The sequence below is a fragment of the Hylaeus anthracinus genome, unplaced genomic scaffold (assembly GCF_026225885.1).
Source record: "Hylaeus anthracinus isolate JK02 unplaced genomic scaffold, UHH_iyHylAnth1.0_haploid 11978, whole genome shotgun sequence".
Lineage (NCBI taxonomy): Eukaryota > Metazoa > Arthropoda > Insecta > Hymenoptera > Colletidae > Hylaeus > Hylaeus anthracinus.
In genome coordinates this window covers 173,149-192,216 of record NW_026534326.1, presented here as the reverse complement: position 1 = coordinate 192,216, position 19,068 = coordinate 173,149, and the positions used below count along the sequence as shown (strand labels likewise).

The 19,068-nt window shown below is 39.6% G+C and overlaps 4 protein-coding genes across 8 annotated transcripts; 1 reads left to right on the top strand and 3 right to left on the bottom strand.

Annotated features, from left to right (window-relative positions):
• Positions 1 to 930: 930 nt before the first annotated feature.
• Positions 931 to 4,152, top strand: LOC128896719 (protein TAPT1 homolog). Its single transcript, XM_054160135.1, has 7 exons — positions 931 to 1,335; positions 1,656 to 1,810; positions 1,887 to 1,984; positions 2,057 to 2,385; positions 2,474 to 2,571; positions 2,666 to 2,881; positions 2,972 to 4,152. Exons 1-7 carry the CDS (start codon positions 1,191 to 1,193, stop codon positions 3,473 to 3,475), a joined length of 1,545 nt encoding a protein of 514 aa, XP_054016110.1. The 5' UTR covers positions 931 to 1,190; the 3' UTR covers positions 3,476 to 4,152.
• Positions 4,153 to 4,296: 144 nt separating this feature from the next.
• On the bottom strand, positions 4,297 to 10,028 carry LOC128896723 (annexin B9-like). Of its 5 annotated transcripts, none has more exons than XM_054160152.1 (7): positions 7,976 to 8,077; positions 7,214 to 7,254; positions 6,413 to 6,794; positions 6,240 to 6,319; positions 5,881 to 6,127; positions 5,610 to 5,791; positions 4,297 to 4,753 (listed from the first exon to the last, which is right to left on the bottom strand). In XM_054160152.1, the coding sequence occupies exons 2-7, from the start codon at positions 7,241 to 7,243 to the stop codon at positions 4,703 to 4,705; spliced, it is 972 nt and encodes a 323-aa protein (XP_054016127.1). In that variant the 5' UTR covers positions 7,244 to 7,254; positions 7,976 to 8,077; the 3' UTR covers positions 4,297 to 4,702. The 5 variants fall into 5 exon arrangements, with proteins under 5 accessions (XP_054016127.1, XP_054016129.1, XP_054016126.1 ...); XM_054160154.1 differs by lacking the exons at positions 4,297 to 4,753; positions 7,976 to 8,077 and adding exons at positions 4,811 to 5,000; positions 9,886 to 10,028; XM_054160151.1 differs by lacking the exon at positions 4,297 to 4,753 and adding an exon at positions 4,811 to 5,000.
• A 483-nt stretch (positions 10,029 to 10,511) lies between these two features.
• LOC128896724 (calcium and integrin-binding family member 3-like) lies at positions 10,512 to 11,799 on the bottom strand. The gene is made up of 5 exons (XM_054160156.1): positions 11,666 to 11,799; positions 11,458 to 11,560; positions 11,203 to 11,350; positions 10,915 to 11,039; positions 10,512 to 10,652 (listed from the first exon to the last, which is right to left on the bottom strand). Exons 1-5 carry the CDS (start codon positions 11,797 to 11,799, stop codon positions 10,542 to 10,544), a joined length of 621 nt encoding a protein of 206 aa, XP_054016131.1. The 3' UTR covers positions 10,512 to 10,541.
• Positions 11,800 to 16,344: 4,545 nt separating this feature from the next.
• Positions 16,345 to 18,849, bottom strand: LOC128896716 (uncharacterized). The gene is made up of 6 exons (XM_054160131.1): positions 18,649 to 18,849; positions 18,241 to 18,448; positions 17,761 to 18,094; positions 17,255 to 17,549; positions 16,633 to 17,173; positions 16,345 to 16,558 (listed from the first exon to the last, which is right to left on the bottom strand). Exons 1-6 carry the CDS (start codon positions 18,760 to 18,762, stop codon positions 16,440 to 16,442), a joined length of 1,611 nt encoding a protein of 536 aa, XP_054016106.1. The 5' UTR covers positions 18,763 to 18,849; the 3' UTR covers positions 16,345 to 16,439.
• Positions 18,850 to 19,068: the final 219 nt, after the last annotated feature.

Here is a 19,068-nt window from a genome sequence, read left to right as displayed (position 1 = left end):
TTAGGGATTTATCTATGTTTTCAAGATGGTTTACAAGGATGGGGATAGCTATTATACTAATGAATTGATGGTTTTTAGGTTTTAGAGGGATTGTAAAAATTGTATTTTCTGTAAATGTTTGTTTGTTTTGGGTTGAAAGTTGTGAACTTGGATGTTTCGCCGAGAGTCATTGAGCTCAATGGGTTTTACTCATTGAGTATTACTCAAAGGTTTTTACTGTGTATTACACAACTAGCAGTTCTACTCAGGGAGGCCAAACGCAAATGCGGAGAAATGGAACCACGTTTTTAGCTTTCAGTATATAGATAAAGGTTTTCTATATACTCAAAGGTTTTTAGCATTTTAGTTGGAGACATAAATCCACGTGGCGTTAGTAGGCATCACGACGCACGCGTATCTAACTTATCGTAACGTTTTAGAATTGCGAACGCTTGAATCAGCGTTCGCAACTTCGATACTTCTTTGCTGATTCTTTTATACTCCTTCTTCAATGTTAATTACGATGTTCAAGGCACATTTTCATTCTACTTAATCAAACGATGCTGTACCATTCTGGGCCGTCTTTATTTCAAAATGGTGGCTTGTTGCGTAGCTGGATCATTGAAATCCTCGAAAAGATGTCTCTCTTGATATGATACCCACTTTTTTCTTATGTCTAGAAGACATAATGAATGTATATAAATATTCAAAACGTAATTTAAATCCGCTACGTTCAAACGCAATAGCCAATTACAAACAATTATCGATGTGAAGTATGAAACATGTGCAAAGAACTATACATGTAAAAATTGATAAATATGTATAACCCCCAATCCTTTACAAAGTGTCGCTATCTAGCGACAACAATGGGAACTATATCCACAACAAACTTGAGCATTTCGCCACGGATGGCGGTGATTAAAATGGCAAATTATCGACATTTATCGATAGCAGTACATCTAATTCATATTTGACCCTGCCAGGCAAAATTGAATCGGTTTATTTTTCTAAAGATTTTAGTTTATATAACGATTAATGGTGGACATGATTTAAACGTGTATGTAATTAAACTGCTGCAAGTGTTAATGAAAAAGAAAATTACAATAGTACCAAGTATTCCAATACTGAACATTAAAGATATAATTGGTATTCCTGACACGATAAATTGAGGTTATTCAGCAGCAAAGAAAGGAATGAGTGGAAACTAAACAATGAATTTTGATGAAAATTGTCAAAATTACGGCGACAAGAAATACATAAGATTCAAACCTGCAGAATCGTTTGATGTGCAAAGAAATAAAATTGACGATGTGAAGAGCCAGTTAAACGTTGGGACACATGAGGAGAAGAGGCAAGGTAATTGTTTGTTTAATTGATATTTGTTCAGTGATTATATACCCACAATATGGAATTGATTATCATATGACAACAATATGTGACAGCAATGACTTTGCAAAGTCTGCTAAAAGATATAAGTTAGAGTTATCTTCTTTTGATAAATTTCTGATTGCAGCAAATTTTGTAATATTTAAAAATAAGTAAGAACTTGAGACTATCCCCATGAAGCATTATTTTACCTAAAAATCTTGGCTTTTGATTTTTCATTCAAGTCATATAATTATTATTATTATTATTCAAGCACCAACCAATACAATTATGTCTTATCCTGATTGTAGGTGTGTCCCTGACTAAATTTCTACGAACAGAGTTAACCAGAGGATACCAATTAGAATATGACGAAGAGAGATTCTCTGCAAGGAGGGAGAAGATTTATTCTTTTATCAAAATTCCAAGAGAATTGGAAAAGTTCATGATTTATGGCTTCCTACAAGTAAGAAGAGTCCTAAAATATTTTTCTCTATTAAATGTATAAATAAAATTAACACAAACGTAATTTTGTTTTACAGTGTGCAGACTCCTTTCTCTTTGTTTATACATTTTTACCATTAAGATTCATTATGGCATTATGGGCAATAGTTACAAGATATCTCTGGCACTGTTTAGGGTAAAATTTCAAATAGAATTTTCAGAAACTTTTTGTATAATACATCTCGTATAATATTAATTTATAATCTAGAAAGAGGGAAACCTTAAAAATCGGAGAGAGGCACTTGAGACCAGCAGAGATCTGTGATCTCTTGAAGGGAATTTTAGTGATCAGCTGTTGGGCGGCCACGTGGAAGGTTGATACTTCTATGATGTACCACTTGGTAAAGAGCCAATCTGTAATAAAACTGTACATATTTTATAACATGCTGGAAGTTGGCGACAGACTGTTCAGTGCTTTTGGTCAAGACACTATAGATGCCCTTTTGTGGACTGCAACAGAACCTAGATCCAAGACACAAGCAGGATCTCAGAATTTGGGTACCTTGCCACATTTGCTGTTCGCTGTTGCTTATGTTCGTATCCTTTAATTAATGCAAATATGCCTAGAAAAGAAATATTTTAATATTAATGGATATATTTTCCTACATGTTGCTTATTTTTGAAGTATTGCACAGCATATTGGTACTTTTCCAAGCAACCACTTTGAACGTCGCGATAAACAGTAGTAATAAAGCTTTACTTACTATAATGATGTCTAATAACGTAAGTAAATGCTTGAATTCATGTGTTCTTATTAAAAAAGTATATCTTTTCATTTATCACAAGCAGAGTAATTCAATGTAAACTTATGTTTCAGTTCGTTGAGTTGAAAGGCTCCGTCTTTAAGAAATTCGACAAAAACAATCTCTTTCAACTATCATGCGCGGACGTGAGGGAACGTTTCCACTTAATGATGCTTCTTCTGGCTGTAAATCTGCAGACGATGAAAGAGTACGCATGGAAAGCTGAACGACTCGCAGTACTCTTGCCAGACTGTATAATCTTGTTGTTCGCTGAAATGCTTGTAGACTGGGTAGGTAATCAAATATACCAAGTGTACTGATCCATAGGGAATCGAGTAACTGTTTAAATTTGATTAATCCTCCCGTTTTATCTGTTGCAGGTGAAACATGCGTTCATAACTCGTTTCAACGAGCTTCGTTCCACAGTCTACACAGACTATACTATCAGTCTGGCGTACGACATGGCCCAAACTCGCCAAGAAACCGCTTTCTCGGACCCCTCGGACTTGGTCGCCCGCAGGATGGGTTTCATTCCTCTCCCCTTGGGTGTTGCAATAGGAAAAGTGCTTTGCACCACCGTCACACCGCCAGTGAAGCCAGCAAACATAATTTTGTTGCTTCTAGCATACCTAATTTTAGTAGCGTTAAGAATTTTAAATAGCGTGGTGATTCTTGGTACGGCGTGCGATTTGATTTCGTCGCATTCCAAGGATTCCGACGACACGACAACATCTTTGACTAATATCGACGAGAAGAAACCAAATTTAGCCACTGCAATGTTTTCCAATAGCGCGATTAGCTTGAATAACGTTTGCTTGAACGAGACTATTTTGAAAGAGGAGGTGCAAGGAGATAAGGACCAAGTTAGCAAAGAAATTTCCTAGTGAAAATTATTATTTTTATTGATGATAGTTACGATTATTTTGCAATAAAAATTCCTTTATACAAAACGAACTTGTATACATGTAAGTTTGACTACTCGGAATGTGTAGTAATAAGTATCCAGTATTTGTTAGGGTTACTATTGTAAAATACTTTTGTTGACAGAATTTAGAAAATTATTGTTTCAAGTGCAGAACGTTTTATATATTAATTAAAAGTTGTAATATTGTTCTCTTATGGTAAGGCAGCAGTACAAATTTTATTATTTTATTTTTTCTAAGACTCCACACATTCAGTATGGAGAATTTGTACATTGTTATTGCATTGTTATACCGATAAGGAGGAAACGGTGAGGATACTAATTGACTAGTCTCAGTAGAGGAGAATCAAAAACTTGAATTCAGTTAATCAGCAAGTACACGAAGGATCGATAAAGATATTTCTTTACGATACTTTCTGGTTTCTTGAAATGTTAACGATCAATCTTTTTGTTACTACAATATTCTCCTAATATGCTGTATTATATGCGTATCGAAAGTATTTTTATACGCACATTGGCCCCATGGGATATTTTTAAACGCAACGAATGGTTATAGTTCGATACCTTTGAATCAGTGACAAATAAGTATAAATAACATATGTATTTATGTTTATTCGATGGAAAGACAAATAAAAAGACTTTGAAAAAACATGAAATAATAAAATTTGCATTTTTTTTTTACACGCCCCTCTCTTTAATTTCAATGAAAATCATACCAAATGTATTTGTAATTATTATAGATGAGGTAATCGTTAATTTGATTAAAATAACAATTACATAATGTCATATAATGCTTTAAATATATTTGATGTATAATAACAAATATCGTTTTGCACATGCCATCACAGACTAGGTTTAATTTCACATAAAAAATTTTGTAGCTACAACTCTAATATAAAATAATATATGTATAACAATGTATATTTATGGAATGCAAACTATCGACTATATTTAAAACAAGAGGAATGTATACATTTCAATCACATTTAACAATTATTCACATTCGCGAAGCTCCAAAAATTTCTCGATTTCAATATTCTCTAACTTTGTTTGTTTAGCTCAATCTTTCTAATATAATTCAAACCTCGAACAACGATAATCTTCCTAGTGCTGCTTTATATAGAGCTTTGGTAAACATTCGAGTATTTATCTGGACGAATTTTAATTACAACAACGCTGAAACGTTTTCTTAATTCAGCATCGCGATCAGGAGGCGTTTCCACTCAGCGGTACAATCGCTCTGGAAGCAAAGAAGACACAGGTGTTTTTGTTTTACGCTTTAAAACAAACGGATAGCTCGCTGTACACGTGCAGCTTTATTATAAACAATTATAGATGGTACAACAGAGTGGAATGGGTATTATCAACATTTATGTTAGAGATTCCCGTGTTTTGGCGTTCTTAAATAAAATATACGCGTTCCCTTCCATGACTCATTAATTCAAAAGTGCGATCAGAAGCCGCTTAAATTCTTCGCTGCAGTCACTCTGGAAATGCAAGCAGAATCGTGGGAAAAATTAAAGCGATGTTAATGTGAAATAGAGTAAATATTATTGTATTTATGTATATAAATGTCAGGATACACGCATGCACGCACATTGAAGAGATTCTTAATTAGTAGAATGTAGAATTAGTTGGTTGGTTCGCGAATTAATCATTGATTAATATTTCAACATGTCATTTTTAATAACAACAAAAAGAGTGATTAATATCATTTATTACTCGTTCGGTCTCACAGAGACTAATTTTTGCAGATCTGTCGACGAAAGAAAAAATGCAATACCGTAATCACCAAGTATCGCTCTAATTTAAAACAGTGAAATAATTTTAATCGTCTACAAAGCTTATCTTAAATAATTATCCCTAGTATTAAAGTGTGATACGAAAAAAAAAGAGGCTGTCGAACATAAAATGAGTTCATCCAAGTAAGGCAAGCAAGAGCCTCTTGTAGTCCCCCGAGCAGTCATCCTGAAATTCATGGAAAATCATGGACAGCCAAGGTATGGTACGATAAAAGTTAAATACAGATTGTGTAGGCAATTAAGGTAAGTGTGCATAGTTAATTAAATGGAAGAATTGAATGCGCATCAACTTACGTCGATGTCGCCTGCGAGGGACTGGCCATAGATTCTTTGATAGGTGTCTTTGATGTCTCCTAGATCGATCTCTGATCGTGCTACGATTATGCGAATTAAGGTTGTGTCGTCAGTGCCTAGGCCACGCATTGCTTTGTATAGGCGCTCCGCGAAGTAGCCAGTCTTGTCGCGGGTACATTTCACTAAATAAAAAAAATAATACAATAACTATTAGATATTGATCACTCGTGGAGATCGTACTTATTTCAAGTATGATATTAATATTCCTTACCCACTGCAAGATAACCATCTTCGAGGGATCCTGAGAATTCTCTTCTGATGGCGTCCTCGAGACTGTTCCCAGAGAGACGTTCGTACTCTTTGAAAATCTTTCTCAATTGAGGGAAGCTTTTAGTAATGAGGATAGCATTGAATGTACTCTCGTCTGTTCCCCATTGGCCTTCGCCAGCTTCTAGGAGTTTCTCAGCGTCAGCTATTGCAGCTTCTTCGTCGACGTCTGAGTTCTCGTTTCTGTTGGCCTTTGAACATAATGCAAAGAACCATTAATAATTAACTAGTACATCCAAGTACATCAAACAAGTTATCCAAATAGTATCCATTATTACGATAGCTACATTAAAAGTTGCTTACACAGCAAAGAGAGACCAGTAGCCTCTTAAAATGGCCAGAAGTATCGCTCTTCAGATCATCCTCCAGCTCATTTCCATACACTGCGAATAAATATTAAAGAATGCAAGTTTAGAATCTATCCAAATGGGATTATACATGAATAACTCTAACATGAAATGGACAAGTACGCTTACAATCTTTGTAAACAGCAGATATGGTCTTAACTCCGTAGTTACTAAGCGACGCTAGCACCTCAATCAGGGCACCTTCGTCCGTGCCCATTCCAGAAATTGCTTTATGAAGCTCTTTGGCATAGAATTCTGGCAAGGGCGTCATTAATGCCAAGATGGCATTCTCGAAATTGCCACCCAGTTCTGATTTTAATTCAGAGATTAAGTCCTTTCCATACATTGTCTTGAATTTATCTGCTATCTCGAGACGCTGAACGATGCCACGATGGGCGAGGACGTCGATAATAGTCTGTTCGTCTGTGCCAAAGCCCTTCATGGCGGTTCTAAGGAGGGCTGCATCTTCCTCTGGGTTGAAGGGATCTGCAGGGTACACTGTTGGTGTGCACTAAAGCAAACATGTATCATATTAAATATATTATATATTAGATTTAATGCTTTAAATCTTATATATTTATCAAAATCTAGATTACTTTAATAATTTATATACTACTTTCACTGTGAAAAATTGTGTACAATAAAAAGTTCCAGTAAGAAGTGATACTGAATCGTGCTTGGGAAACTCTTTATGTAAATTACTGATTCTGGAATAAACGTATTATTTAATGAATATGTTTCATCTTGTTCATGGAATTAAATCATGTAATATATACACGGTTGGAATGAGTCATTGTGAAATTGCGTCATACTTTTTTATTTATTCTGCACACACCGCCTATGCAGAACATCAATTTTAATTATTCCTAGTAGCAGAGTATGTAAGTAAAACAAACGCATAAGACTGAACAAAAAAAAAATGATGATTACCTGCACGTGATAGTACTGGCTGGCAGACATCTTCAAAAGGGCTGAAAAATAAGTATTACGTTAAACAATAAAGTATTTAAATAATTCTATTCTATTATAATTATATTCGTTTTCTCTGACTAAAGTGATAATGTTTGAATTTCTTTATCTTCCGCCGTCATGACGTCACAACTTTCAAGGTCACGATCCATCGCGATCGAACCAGTGACGCTCCTGGTAATATAATTTCAAACTCTCGCTATTTAGGTCAAAGCTTTCAACCCTTCACCCTTTCGCTAACGGCGCCGGCGGTTCCGCCAGAGTGTCGGGTATATCCTGCGATCGAAACGAAAGGGTTAAAATGTTCAAATTTACGCTACAACAGCTCGAGATCATACAAAATAAATTTGTATTCAGGATACGTCCAACTTTATGGTTACTAAAAGAGAAATTGATTTGCAATGAATTATTTATTTGAATTATATAGAAATGTGTAATAAAATTGATATTAAAAGGAAACGATATTCAGAACCTGGGAGATTAGAATTGAACGATAAAGATGAATTATAATGCCTTATAGACTGCTGATTTCGTATCAGGCTTTGGTACCGTTAAACCAGCAATGATCTCATCGTCTAGCGCTATAATACGTCGAAAAACAACGGTTGAACAGTTTTAGAATAAAGTATCAATACCAGGAAGCCTGCCAAGATGCTGTATAGCGATTCCAAAGTTTGTATTGATTGGTAACGAAGAAGAAACTGTCCAGGGTGTGGCTTCTACCTTGTCTGAAGTAATAGTAGATCTTGTTCAATCCTCTGCTGGATTCTACGCGTTCTTCGCTGTTCGCGACTGACTAAAGGAAACTGGGAGAACCAGGGAGAACTGGCTGTCTGAATATCGTCATGGACATTCTTTGGTGGGAGAATCGAGTCTGGCCAATGTGTATACTTACGTGAATGGTATAGGAAATGTTCGACAACGCGACAGAGTATGCGATTATATATTTGCGCGTTCCTGAGCACAGCAAGCGTAGCGTACACGATTTTGCGACTGTAATTAATTACCTTTAAGGCGTGGCGATCATACATACCCTACAAAACATTCAAAACATTGTCAGCACTCGTCTCATACACGTTCATCGCTTTATTTAATCATTTATTGACTTACCACAGATTATTGATGCATTTCGACGCACACAGTATAAAGTATGGATCATTAGCAAGCTTCAAGGACCGGTTTCCTTATGATTGTCATTATTATTACCCAGTTATTAACGTTTTTTTAATAGTTTGTATATGTCAAATTTAAATTTCCCACCAGTGGCGCCATCTAGCGGACTGCCGCCGAAGCTCCGGATAAGTATTGGAACAGCTCAGGAGGTATACGCTTGAAACTGAGCGAGAGAGAAAGTCAAACAGAGGGGTCAAACATTCAGGGATTAATTACAAATTAATTACGACCGGCTGGGGAAATTGGAGCACATGGCGCTTAAAGTTTGAACCTTCAGCAAGGTCTCATGTAAATTACAGGTTGCTCGAATAGTTATTAACAACACTAGAGCAATAATAAGCGATCGACAAGCGAAGAGCTCTTTGCCGATTCTGTGATCCTAGTATCCGGAGCTTTTGGCGACACTCCGCAGGCTGGCGCCACTGGTGGCAAATTTAAATTTTGACATATACCGACCATTAAGAAAACGTTAATAACAATTGACTAATAATGACAATCGGAAGGATACAGGTCCTTGGTGGTTGCTAATGATCCATATTTTATATCGGATGTGTAAGAATTCGTCAATTATCTTTGATAAGTTAATAAATAATCAAATGAGGCGAATATTAACGATGTCGTAAACGTGTTCTGGCACAAGGATTTGTTGATAATTGTTTAATAGCAATCAGAATAGGAAGAAAATCAGTCCTTGAACGTTGTTGGTGATCTATACGTAATTTATTTGTTTATAGAAGAATACATGTAGTAGGGAAAGCTTGGGGGCTTTAATTTTTGAATAATGAAATATACTTGCACCAACATTTATATGAAACATTGATATCTTGAAAGTGTAATAAAGATTAACTGCCACCTCAACACTGTAAATGAATTAGGAAAAGCAGAAAGTCTATCAATATTGTGACAGGAGATAAAAGTCCTCTGATACACATAAGTAGATCATTTTGTATCTACAATATACCAAAGAAAAACGTCGATTATTTCTTTCCTTTAATTAACTTGGTTCTTTTCTCAGATTCCTGAGCAATGGAAACATCATGGCAATTCATTAGGCTATACACTTCAAAGTCTATCGACCACATGTAAGTACACATAAATTAACATGGTTCAATGGAAATATACTAGAATGTCTCTAAGAATAAGTATCTGAATAATCTAGTCAGACTTGGAAGTATAAAGCATTAACATCTCGTGTTCTGTTTTAGCCTAATGATTCAATGTACACAGGAGTCTACCAACACACAAAGAACTTGTACCTCAAAGATTCCCAAAGGATATAAAAATCCAGATACATAACGAATAACTAAATCAACATGGTTTAATGGAAATATATTAAGACTACATCCGAGTGATCCAATTACACTTGGAATAGCAAAGGATTAAGATTCCATATTCTTTCTTTCCAAAGAGTATTAAAGGCATACATACTTGATAAACAATTCAGTGCCATTATTCCTTACCTTTTCACTACACCGAACCACTGAACCAAAGCACCTTCCACTATATCACTATCTAATTATAAGTAAATTACTTGCTAGCCTTAGAAACAAGAAATAAAAGCCAGACGAATGATAGAAGTTTATACTGGTCGCAGAATCACGGTACGAATTATATAAACAAGAGGAAAGAAGTCCCCTGGTGGGGGCCAAGAGGTATACTCTGGTATACTCTCGACTGTGACGTGGAAACAAAGTGCGCAAGTTGGCATAAGCGATGCGAGAAGAATGGTGAAGAATGGAGAGTGGCGACAAACGTTCGTCGACCGCCGCTGTATGAGATCGGCGTTAAATAAGGACAAGGTGATGGTCGTATGACTCACGACGCAGTTTAGGTCATCGTTGAGCTATTCACTGATTGCGAGACCTCGGGGTTCGTCGAATGAATGATACGATACAGGAACGAACGTAACGGCATTGCTGACTCGCTTAGCAACTATTTCTCACGCGATGGACGGTATTATTGACGACGTAATCGTCAGCAAACGCATTTCCTGCATTTGTTTGTTAGGGAACTGCGGAACATCGGCCTGGAGATTAAATAGATTTGGACACGAGTACGATATTATAAATATAGAGTATAAGAAATAGTTGTTGCGATGGTTCTCTCACGAGTGCAATTAAATTCGGAAACGAAACGTGGACAAAAATTCTGGGATCCTCGAAACGAAACGTATGAATTCCTCGGATGATATGCTTCCTATTTGAGTGAAGACCATTTCTTGAAGCACCTAATTATTGGAAAAATAAAATTAGTATTACGATATAGTTGTTAGTAGTAAATATTTTGGTGACAGGGTTAAATTTTGAAATAATATTAAATGACTATTAGCGATGTGTTTTATGCGATGGGAATCGTTATCTCTTGTACGGTTGCCACTGGTTAAAGCTAATCAATCGAGGCGATAATTTCCAGTGATTCTATTGTATCGAATGATCCGATCGAAACAGTGTCTGTGACTGTTGCATTCATAAATATTATCGAGCACTTACCATTCGTGCGACATGTTCAGCCTCCTCTCTATCGATGACTGCAGGATCATCCTGATCATTCCTTGTTAGTCTTTGCGTAGCCTCGATTAAATCGTCGATTGAAATTTGATTATCGCCATCAAAGTCTGGAGACAGAGAAAAATATATTCAAGTTTACGTTCGAGTTTAGTCGCCTTGAAAGAGTGTCGTTTTACAAGAAGAAAAAAAATTAAAAATTCATGTTAATAATTAGCCTTGATAATAAATGCTTTTTTATCGTTGCAGTTGGAAATGCTACGAGATTATTACCGAAAATAGAAAATGCCCAGGCAGCACGAGTGTCGTCGTCGGCATTTTCAGAGAAAGCTGAGCACAGGTCCAAAACGTCTTCGAGGGACAGGTGTCGATCATTTTTGGAGGAGAAAACTCGATATATCGAGTCGCGAAATGGACTGCACTGAAAGCAATTCCATAATCACTACTCGCTGCTTACTACGAGTGGCGAGCAAAAATAATAATGAAAATGTTCGTTGAACGTAACAATTAAAACGATACTCGACTTACTCGAATTTCTGGGAACACCGTCTCGATTTGGTCTGTAGAGAAACGATGTTGAAGATCCTCGCAAAGTATCCCTGGCTCTATGCTATCGAGCAGCTTGGCGATACTGAAAAAACAATGAGCTTTGAAGATGAAATTGATGAGAATTAATTGAATTATTATTGAGTTGTATTCGAAGGAGTGTTTGGAATTGTTTAATTGTATTGCTCACTATTGTATCTGGTTTTTCGTCAAGTATGTCAATTCAGCATAAGTCTGAACCGATTCCTCGTTAAGAATATTGTTTTTCGACCACACGTTTCCCATGGCGATGCACAAACAATCAACTGTCAAACACGAGGACATCAATGTAATTATCAACGTAACGATAACTGTTATCTCTCTTGGAGAGAATCTCGTATATCATCATCTTATTGTATTCGGTAACTCTATTTAACTGATAAACGTCATTCGAGTATCGATTCCCTTTCGAACGATCTCGCATATGACTAATTTAAATAGAAAATCTCAGATAACGTCCAAGATCAATTTCTTTTTTATTTCTGACGTTTGATCGATGCTTTCATTGATTTCTATTATCCTGTTTCTTGGTTACACCTTATTTTGTACAGAATTGTAGTAGTGTAGTAGCGTGGAAACAAATATATTTACATTGGTTGCATCTGATTTTACATGGAATTGTAGTAGTATTACTTTTTTGTAGCTTTGTATACACCTTACATTTACTGTTTTTATTTATACTTGACTAGCCTGCCCTTTGAAACTTTGAAACTTGTCGGTATTTTCCCGCTATTTTCGCTCAAATGAGTAGCCATCTAGCGGCCAACGTACCGAACTATTCACGGAGTCTGATCAGCGCCTCTATCGGGAAAACGCTCAAGTTTGTCCTCGATAGTTTCTCTTTTCTCCGCTAGATGGCGCCATTTGTATTGTTTTTTTTTACCGACACGTGTCGATAGATTACCATAGTATGGTAAATATGGACAAGATGATTTATTTGAACAAAAACAATAAATTAAGATCAACAATTTGAATTCATGGAGTTGATTAACACTAAAAGACAAACAAATGAATAACATCGAGTATCATCGAGTCAACGGTTGGTTCTTCTTTATCGACGGTCTTCCTAAATCTTCTTATCGACGATGATAAGTGCGTCCACCACGATACAGGGTAAAACTACGCCATCTAGCGGCGGAAAAAGAAACTATCGAGGAGAAACTTGAGCGTTTTCCCGATAGAGGCGCTGATCAGACTCCGTGAATAGTTCGGTACGTTGGCCGCTAGATGGCGATACCAATTTCTGGCGGGAAAATTGAACTCGAATACAGAACAAGTAACGAAAGCATAGTGGATAACTGAAGTAAATGGTTGTTACAGAATAGTCTTGTTGCTACAAGTGTTACATTTTGATACAAATATAAACCGCATATAAAGTATTAAAGTAAAGACTATAAGTACAATAAAACGTATATATTTTACTAGTTTATACATCGTTAGTTTGCTTAGGGAAACAAATAAATTTATACACATTAGAGACCAACAGTGTCAAGTTGCATCACACATACATGTGCTTCTCTACCGGTCTTCCCACACCCTCCCACAATTCCTGGTTCGTCCCGTGCCCTGCGTTTTCCACTTCCCTTTGTTCTACCCCCTCTGTCCACCTGGATCTACCCCTTCTGAAACTCGCACAACTCTATTTTACTTTCTCCAGCATAAGCAGCTTCCGAGCCTCGCCTTCCCTCTCCCTCTGAATCCTCTCGTATTTTCCTTGGTTCTGTTAACCAGGGGGCATCGAGTTTACCATTTTACTAAACTTCCCGCATTCCCAGATGCGCTCCCAGGGATTCGTTTTCGTCGCACACATGCACGCTCGACAAAGCGCCAAAGAGTTTTCCTCGTTAAAGCGCGGAAACAAAAGCCTAAAATGCTGGAGCATCAACAAAATCCTCCGTCTAGGAATCGACGATATCGTTCGAAATTTTCCCGGGAAAATTCACGTAGCGTTAACAAAGAGGAGGCTCGCTCCGAATGAACCGAACAAGAGCGGCCCAAGCCCCTGACGAAATTTGCCAAACATTCCCATTCGTCACAGCAACTTTGCCAGCCGCACCGTACTCTTTCTGGTTCGAGTGGTGCGATGGAGAGGCTCGCTGCCAGCCGTCCAGCCATTATTAGCCAGTTAATGCGGCAAAATGCTCGCGATGATAACCAGGGGGTTGGGGGTGGTTACGCGGTACCGGCCAATAATTATTACACGACTCCATGAAGCAGTTATTGTCCCAATTCGGGGGATCGCTTTGCGGATAATGGCTGTACTCGAGAGGTCATGTGAGCCTGACGTTCCGACATGTCAACAGCAACTATGCATCATCGGATGTCTGCCGCACGTAAACGCCTGGTCCCCTTCCGGACCTCTCTTCACCCCTTTCCCATTTCCCTTTTCCCTTCTATTTTAGCTTTCATCATCCGTCTACTTCGTTTTCTGCCTTTGCGTCGCGTTTCCACTTTGACTTCCCCTCCCCTAATCGAGACACCCCAACAACTTTATCATTCTTAACACTCGTTTCCAACCGCGCAGCTCGCGGAGCGAAAATAGCGTGGAACTCGCGGCTAGGGGAAGATTCGAGGAAAGATTGTACAATTAATCAGAGTTTAAGACGGTTTAAGACCAGACACGATCCTGGCCTGCTCCCGAAACGAATGAATATTCACCAACGACACGAACGTAATCGTGGGATATTTATATTCGAGGACGTGGACGCTACTCGAAAGATTCGTTCAGGGTTAAGCGTCCCGCAGGCTCGTGAATGATTAAACCAATTACGCGTGGAACGCTCGGAATTTCGGTTGATAGGGGCGGGTTTAATTAGATCGTCAATGAGCCAGCTTACCGATTCGAAAACGCATCGCGAGATTTGTGCGCTTGTATCAGGCGAGGGATTCGCAGCTGAGCTGTAGTATCCTGATCCGATATTTTTGCTAATCAAAATACACAGATCGTACAAATAATTTCTCGCGGGATGGAATGTTCGTTCGAAGGTGTACCATTTGTTTCTATGTAACAGAAGCGATTCGAAAGAATTACGCAGAAGGAAATTGTAAGCCAATCTCTTGACGCAACAAGAAGACACGTTGATCAGCCGGTCGGGTGACTCTGGGAGGATTAACCACGACCTTGGAAGAATCCTCCCCTTTTATTTTTCCATCTACATTTAGCCTGCACCGGTAAGGGTTCAGAGTGACTCGTTTGGCAACGCGCAACCTCGAATAATCCCTTTTCTCTTTTCCCTTTTCTCTTTTCCTTGTCTCCGTTTGAAGTCGTTCCCTTGTTTGCGTCACAGACACACCGCGTGGATCGTTGCAGGGCATGTACGCGCGATGAGCAGCAAGTGCAGGATCGAGCTAGCTGCATATCTCCAGCCTAGGAATTGGAGTGGATGGCGAACGTGGGTACAATAGTTCGCATTGTATTGGATCTCCCCGAGTGATAGGCACTCCCTCGCCCTCCGTTCGCCAACCTCTATCCGTTCCTCTCTATCTGCTCGACTCTGTTTCGCTTCCATCGTATCTCATTTTGCGAAGGCCTCGAGCGCGCGTTATTATGCGCGTTATGCCGATGCCTCGCTATTCTATCGCCCCGACTGCGACCGACTGCATCGTTTCTGGCCGTTTTCTGCTCTTCCGGTCGCAGGCCACCGGGAAGTTTGGCCAACCGAATCAATCGATCGCTGCCATCCACTGGCAGCTACGTGTTCCGGGATGCGCGAAAGGAGGAATCGCTGGCTCCGTGGTAAACCGATTTATCGACGATAACGAACGATCATCCGATAAATGCCACTTTCATTTCCAAGAGGGCCATCTTGGGAATCGCGGTGTGTCTGTTGCGAACACTGTAAGCCTTTGAATCATGCTACAAAATTTTTCATGGAATTTTCATTCGATCGAGAGATTTTCTGCTAATACGTCGCCATAGTAAGTACACGCGTACGCGTTGATCATTCTTGTTTGGCTTCTTTGAACGTTTCTCTCGAGAGTAAGCACCACGCGCCTGGTAATTTTGAAACGGTTTCTGTAGTTGCGGTTTATTGCACCCCCTGACCGTTTATAGTTGTTCCGACTCTCGGCGGTTGGTTAGCAGAAAACCTCCGAACGAAGAACATCGTATCGAACATATTCCGTTTTGTAAATTACAGTTTATACTTTTAAACATATACTTGGTTTTAAAACTCTATGTACTTATTTCCTAAACGAACATTCAACAATTTCAACTGGAAACGAGAAAATGAAATAAAACGGGCAATGGAATTTCTTAATAAACTAGTTCGCCTACGAATTTTGTTCGGCGCGTTTAGGGTTGCAGAGCCATCTATTCATCGGGGAAATTAGACAGAGCGGCCGTGGACAACTCCATGACGTTCTGGGAAATTCCAACGGTAGAAGGTTTCCGTGAAAAATGAAATTATCCGGAAACCATGCTGGCTGGCAACTGGAAAGGGAGTTAGGCGGCCTTTGTCCGGCAAATAATTGATGCGCGTCAATTAGATTTGTCAGGGTGATCGTCGTAATGAAATTAACAGGAACACCGGCCATAGACGCGTACATATATAACCGATGATAGATACGTATACGCTCACAGGACTGTTTCATGTACAAGGTGGATCGTAAATCAACCGTCAACGGATTCGATTCGTCTGCCAAGAAGAATTTACGCAAAATTTTTCACGCGAGAAAATTTACAGGAAATTTGTTTCGTGCGTGCAGCGACCATCGGGTCGAGACGATGCTTACGCAGACAGACTCGTTGTGATTTAACGGTTTCGTTGCGATGCGGATTACAAGAGTTCTGTATCGCCTCTCTTTTTAGAGCTAATTTTCGGGGTTCCGGAAAACGTTAGGTGAGATTCGTCTGGTTTTGCGGGTACGATAGTTTCTTTTTAATATTGCATTATTCGAAAGAAAAAGAAGGACGAGATATCTATTTATAATTTCGAGATCAGTTTCAACAGCTCCCGTCGTAGGATTTTCCCAGATGGAGTCTTTGGTATCTCCTCGACGAACACAATGCCTCCTCTGAGCCGCTTTTGGGGTGACAAATGCTCTACAAAGATAAACAAACAAAAGTTAACCAACTACTCCGTGTAATACCATTCCAATTTCATTGAGAGAACCTACCGTTTGTATAATCCAAGATTTCCTGCGCTGTGACCTTGCCGTTTGGCAATCTGACCACGAATGCCATAGGTACCTCCCCGCTTTCTTCGTCAGGCTTGCCGATAACCGCCGCGTCTTTGACGCCAGGGTACGACTGTATAACGTCCTCGATCTCGGACGGAGCCACTTGGTAGCCCTTGTACTTGATCAGCTCCTTTAGTCGGCCTGCGATCTCCAACGTTCCATCCGGATTAAAGTAACCAAGATCACCCGTGTGGAGCCATTTCTCCTTGTCGATGGTCTGGTCGGTGACCGAAGGGTTCTTGAAGTATCCCAGCATCACGTGGTCACCTGCCACGCACACCTCTCCTGTTTCTCCTATACGAAGCGTTTGGTTCGTTTCTGGGTCCACCACTTTGCACAGAAGTCCTGGGAACAAGGTGGCCAAGTTTCCATCCGGCCGTGTTACGTCGCCCAGGTGAGTGATGATGGACAATTCGGTCATGCCGTAGCCGTTTTGGATGTGCTTGATTTTTGTACGTCTCTTCATCGCATCGCCAACCTACCGGAATGGTCGCAAGTGTTGCAGAAAACGAAACGAAACGGCGTTTTTCGAATGCGTTAGTTTCAATGAAACACTCACGTCTTTGGGGTAAGGGGCTGCTCCACATATCGTAACCTTGACGCTGCTGAAGTCGTAGCTGGGCACGGTTGGATGTTTCGCCAGTAACACCAGAATGGGTGGAACCAGTGGCAAATGGGTGATTTTATAATCTTCTATCGTTCGTAGAAAAGGCTCGATCTTGAAGGAACGCATTATGACGGTGATGGCGCCAGAGTACAACGATGCGAGCACCATGCCAAACGCGTACCCGTGAAACAGTGGCAGGAAGATCAGTACTCGATCGCCTCCTTGGATGTCCAAGTAATTTGGTTCTCTGCAATCACATCGAGTTATCTCAAAAGACTTCGAAGAAAGGTCTTGGTGAAGTTTGAAGGAGAGTAAACTCGAAACGACTCGAACGACCCTTCGACGGTCTTTGCTGCCTCGAAAGAAGCTTTCGAAGGAGACTTTCTGACAAACTAAATCCGAGTTCGTTTGTACTCCAACTTGAGCGAAATTGGTCTTGTTTACATAGTTGTACTTACCTGACATTGTGAACGAAGGTGAGCAGGTTTCGATGGGACAACGTAACGCCTTTTGGGAAACCAGTTGTCCCACTGGAACCAAAAATGGCTGCCATTGCCTTGCTGGTGTCGTTTACCGGCGCTGGGACGAACGTGTAAGGATCTACTCTGCCCTTGTGCCTCTCCACGAGCTCCTTCAACGTTGCCGCGTTCTCCGTCAGAGCTTTGTCGTCCAATTGTATCAACGAAACCTTCCAGCTTAGGGTCGAAACAATTTTTCCGATCAGCACCTCGCACTTTTCGGAGACGAATATTACCCGGGGCTGCAGGATGTTCAGCATGTGTGCGTATTCCCCTGTGTCAAGGACATAAAGCCTCTATACTAGTCTATTCTAATAATATTAGAAAAAGCTATAAACGATGGTTTCCAAAACATTCGTTGAACGTCATCTGACGTCTAGTGGCAAACGAACAATTAATTTCGAGTCGTTTTCTACTCACTTTCTGTGTATAAGGGATTCAGGGGCGCGTGAACTCCTCCGACGTAAAAAATTGAACACATTGCAATCACGAAGTTGGGATGATTTTCGCTGATGATGGTGATTCTGTCTCCGTTGCCGATCCCATTCGTTTTTAATGCTTCGGCCAGAGCCACGCTGGATTCAAGAATATCTCTACGCGTGAGACATTTGCCAGTCTGGATATCTTCCTAAAATATCGGTATAATAGTGCTTGGAGGAAAGAAAATGATAGAGGGCTGGTTCTTTATGAATTAGGGAATTTATTCCGATGATTGGGTGTCGAGGAAATCGAATCCGAACAGAATTTTAACGTTGCATAAATCACCACGAGTATGATATTTATTTATTATTTTCTTAGACACTTGGGAACGTGAAATTATAAGCTCACCTGCATCACTCTATCGCTTTCGGTACGAAGACTGTCGAGTACATATTGCTGAACCGAAATGTTGGGTACCTTTCTCGCAGCTGGGCCATACACTATGTTATTTACAATCTTCATTTTTCTTCAATTTAGTATTTACCTGAAAACACGCAGCGTACCGACACGTGTATTATATTCTTATTCTTATTTTTATCTCAGAACACACGTAGCAGTGGCTCATATACAGGGTGTCCCAAAAGTCGGGGAGGAGCCGGAAATGGGGGGTAGCTGAGACGATTCTGAGCAAGAATTTCCTTTGCAAAAATGTCGGATGAGGCTTCGTTAAGGAGATATTAATGGAAAACAATGACCAATCAGAGCGCGCGTAGACCGTTGGAGCGGCCGCGGTAGCGAAGGCTACGCGCTAGGTCGATGCTTCGATGC

Excerpts from the sequence above, each read along its gene's own strand:
- LOC128896719 (XM_054160135.1), top strand. The coding sequence starts at position 1,191 with ATGAATTTTGATGAAAATTGTCAAAATTACGGCGACAAGAAATACATA. Across the intron at positions 2,386-2,473 it reads GTTCGCTGTTGCTTATGTTC|TATTGCACAGCATATTGGTA; the intron begins GTATCCTTTAAT and ends TTATTTTTGAAG. Across the intron at positions 2,572-2,665 it reads CTATAATGATGTCTAATAAC|TTCGTTGAGTTGAAAGGCTC; the intron begins GTAAGTAAATGC and ends CTTATGTTTCAG.
- LOC128896723 (XM_054160154.1), bottom strand. The coding sequence starts at position 7,243 with ATGTCTGCCAGCCAGTACTATCACGTGCAG. Across the intron at positions 6,795-7,213 it reads GCCAGTACTATCACGTGCAG|TGCACACCAACAGTGTACCC; the intron begins GTAATCATCATT and ends TGTTTGCTTTAG. Across the intron at positions 6,128-6,239 it reads TACTGGTCTCTCTTTGCTGT|GCCAACAGAAACGAGAACTC; the intron begins GTAAGCAACTTT and ends TTATGTTCAAAG.
- LOC128896724 (XM_054160156.1), bottom strand. The coding sequence starts at position 11,799 with ATGTCCTCGTGTTTGACAGTTGATTGTTTGTGCATCGCCATGGGAAAC. Across the intron at positions 11,351-11,457 it reads CGGTGTTCCCAGAAATTCGA|TGCAGTCCATTTCGCGACTC; the intron begins GTAAGTCGAGTA and ends AATTGCTTTCAG. Across the intron at positions 11,040-11,202 it reads CTGGGCATTTTCTATTTTCG|ACTTTGATGGCGATAATCAA; the intron begins GTAATAATCTCG and ends CTCTGTCTCCAG.
- LOC128896716 (XM_054160131.1), bottom strand. The coding sequence starts at position 18,762 with ATGAAGATTGTAAATAACATAGTGTATGGCCCAGCTGCGAGAAAGGTA. Across the intron at positions 17,550-17,760 it reads ACCTTCGTTCACAATGTCAG|AGAACCAAATTACTTGGACA; the intron begins GTAAGTACAACT and ends ATGTGATTGCAG. Across the intron at positions 16,559-16,632 it reads AATCTTGGATTATACAAACG|AGCATTTGTCACCCCAAAAG; the intron begins GTAGGTTCTCTC and ends TTATCTTTGTAG.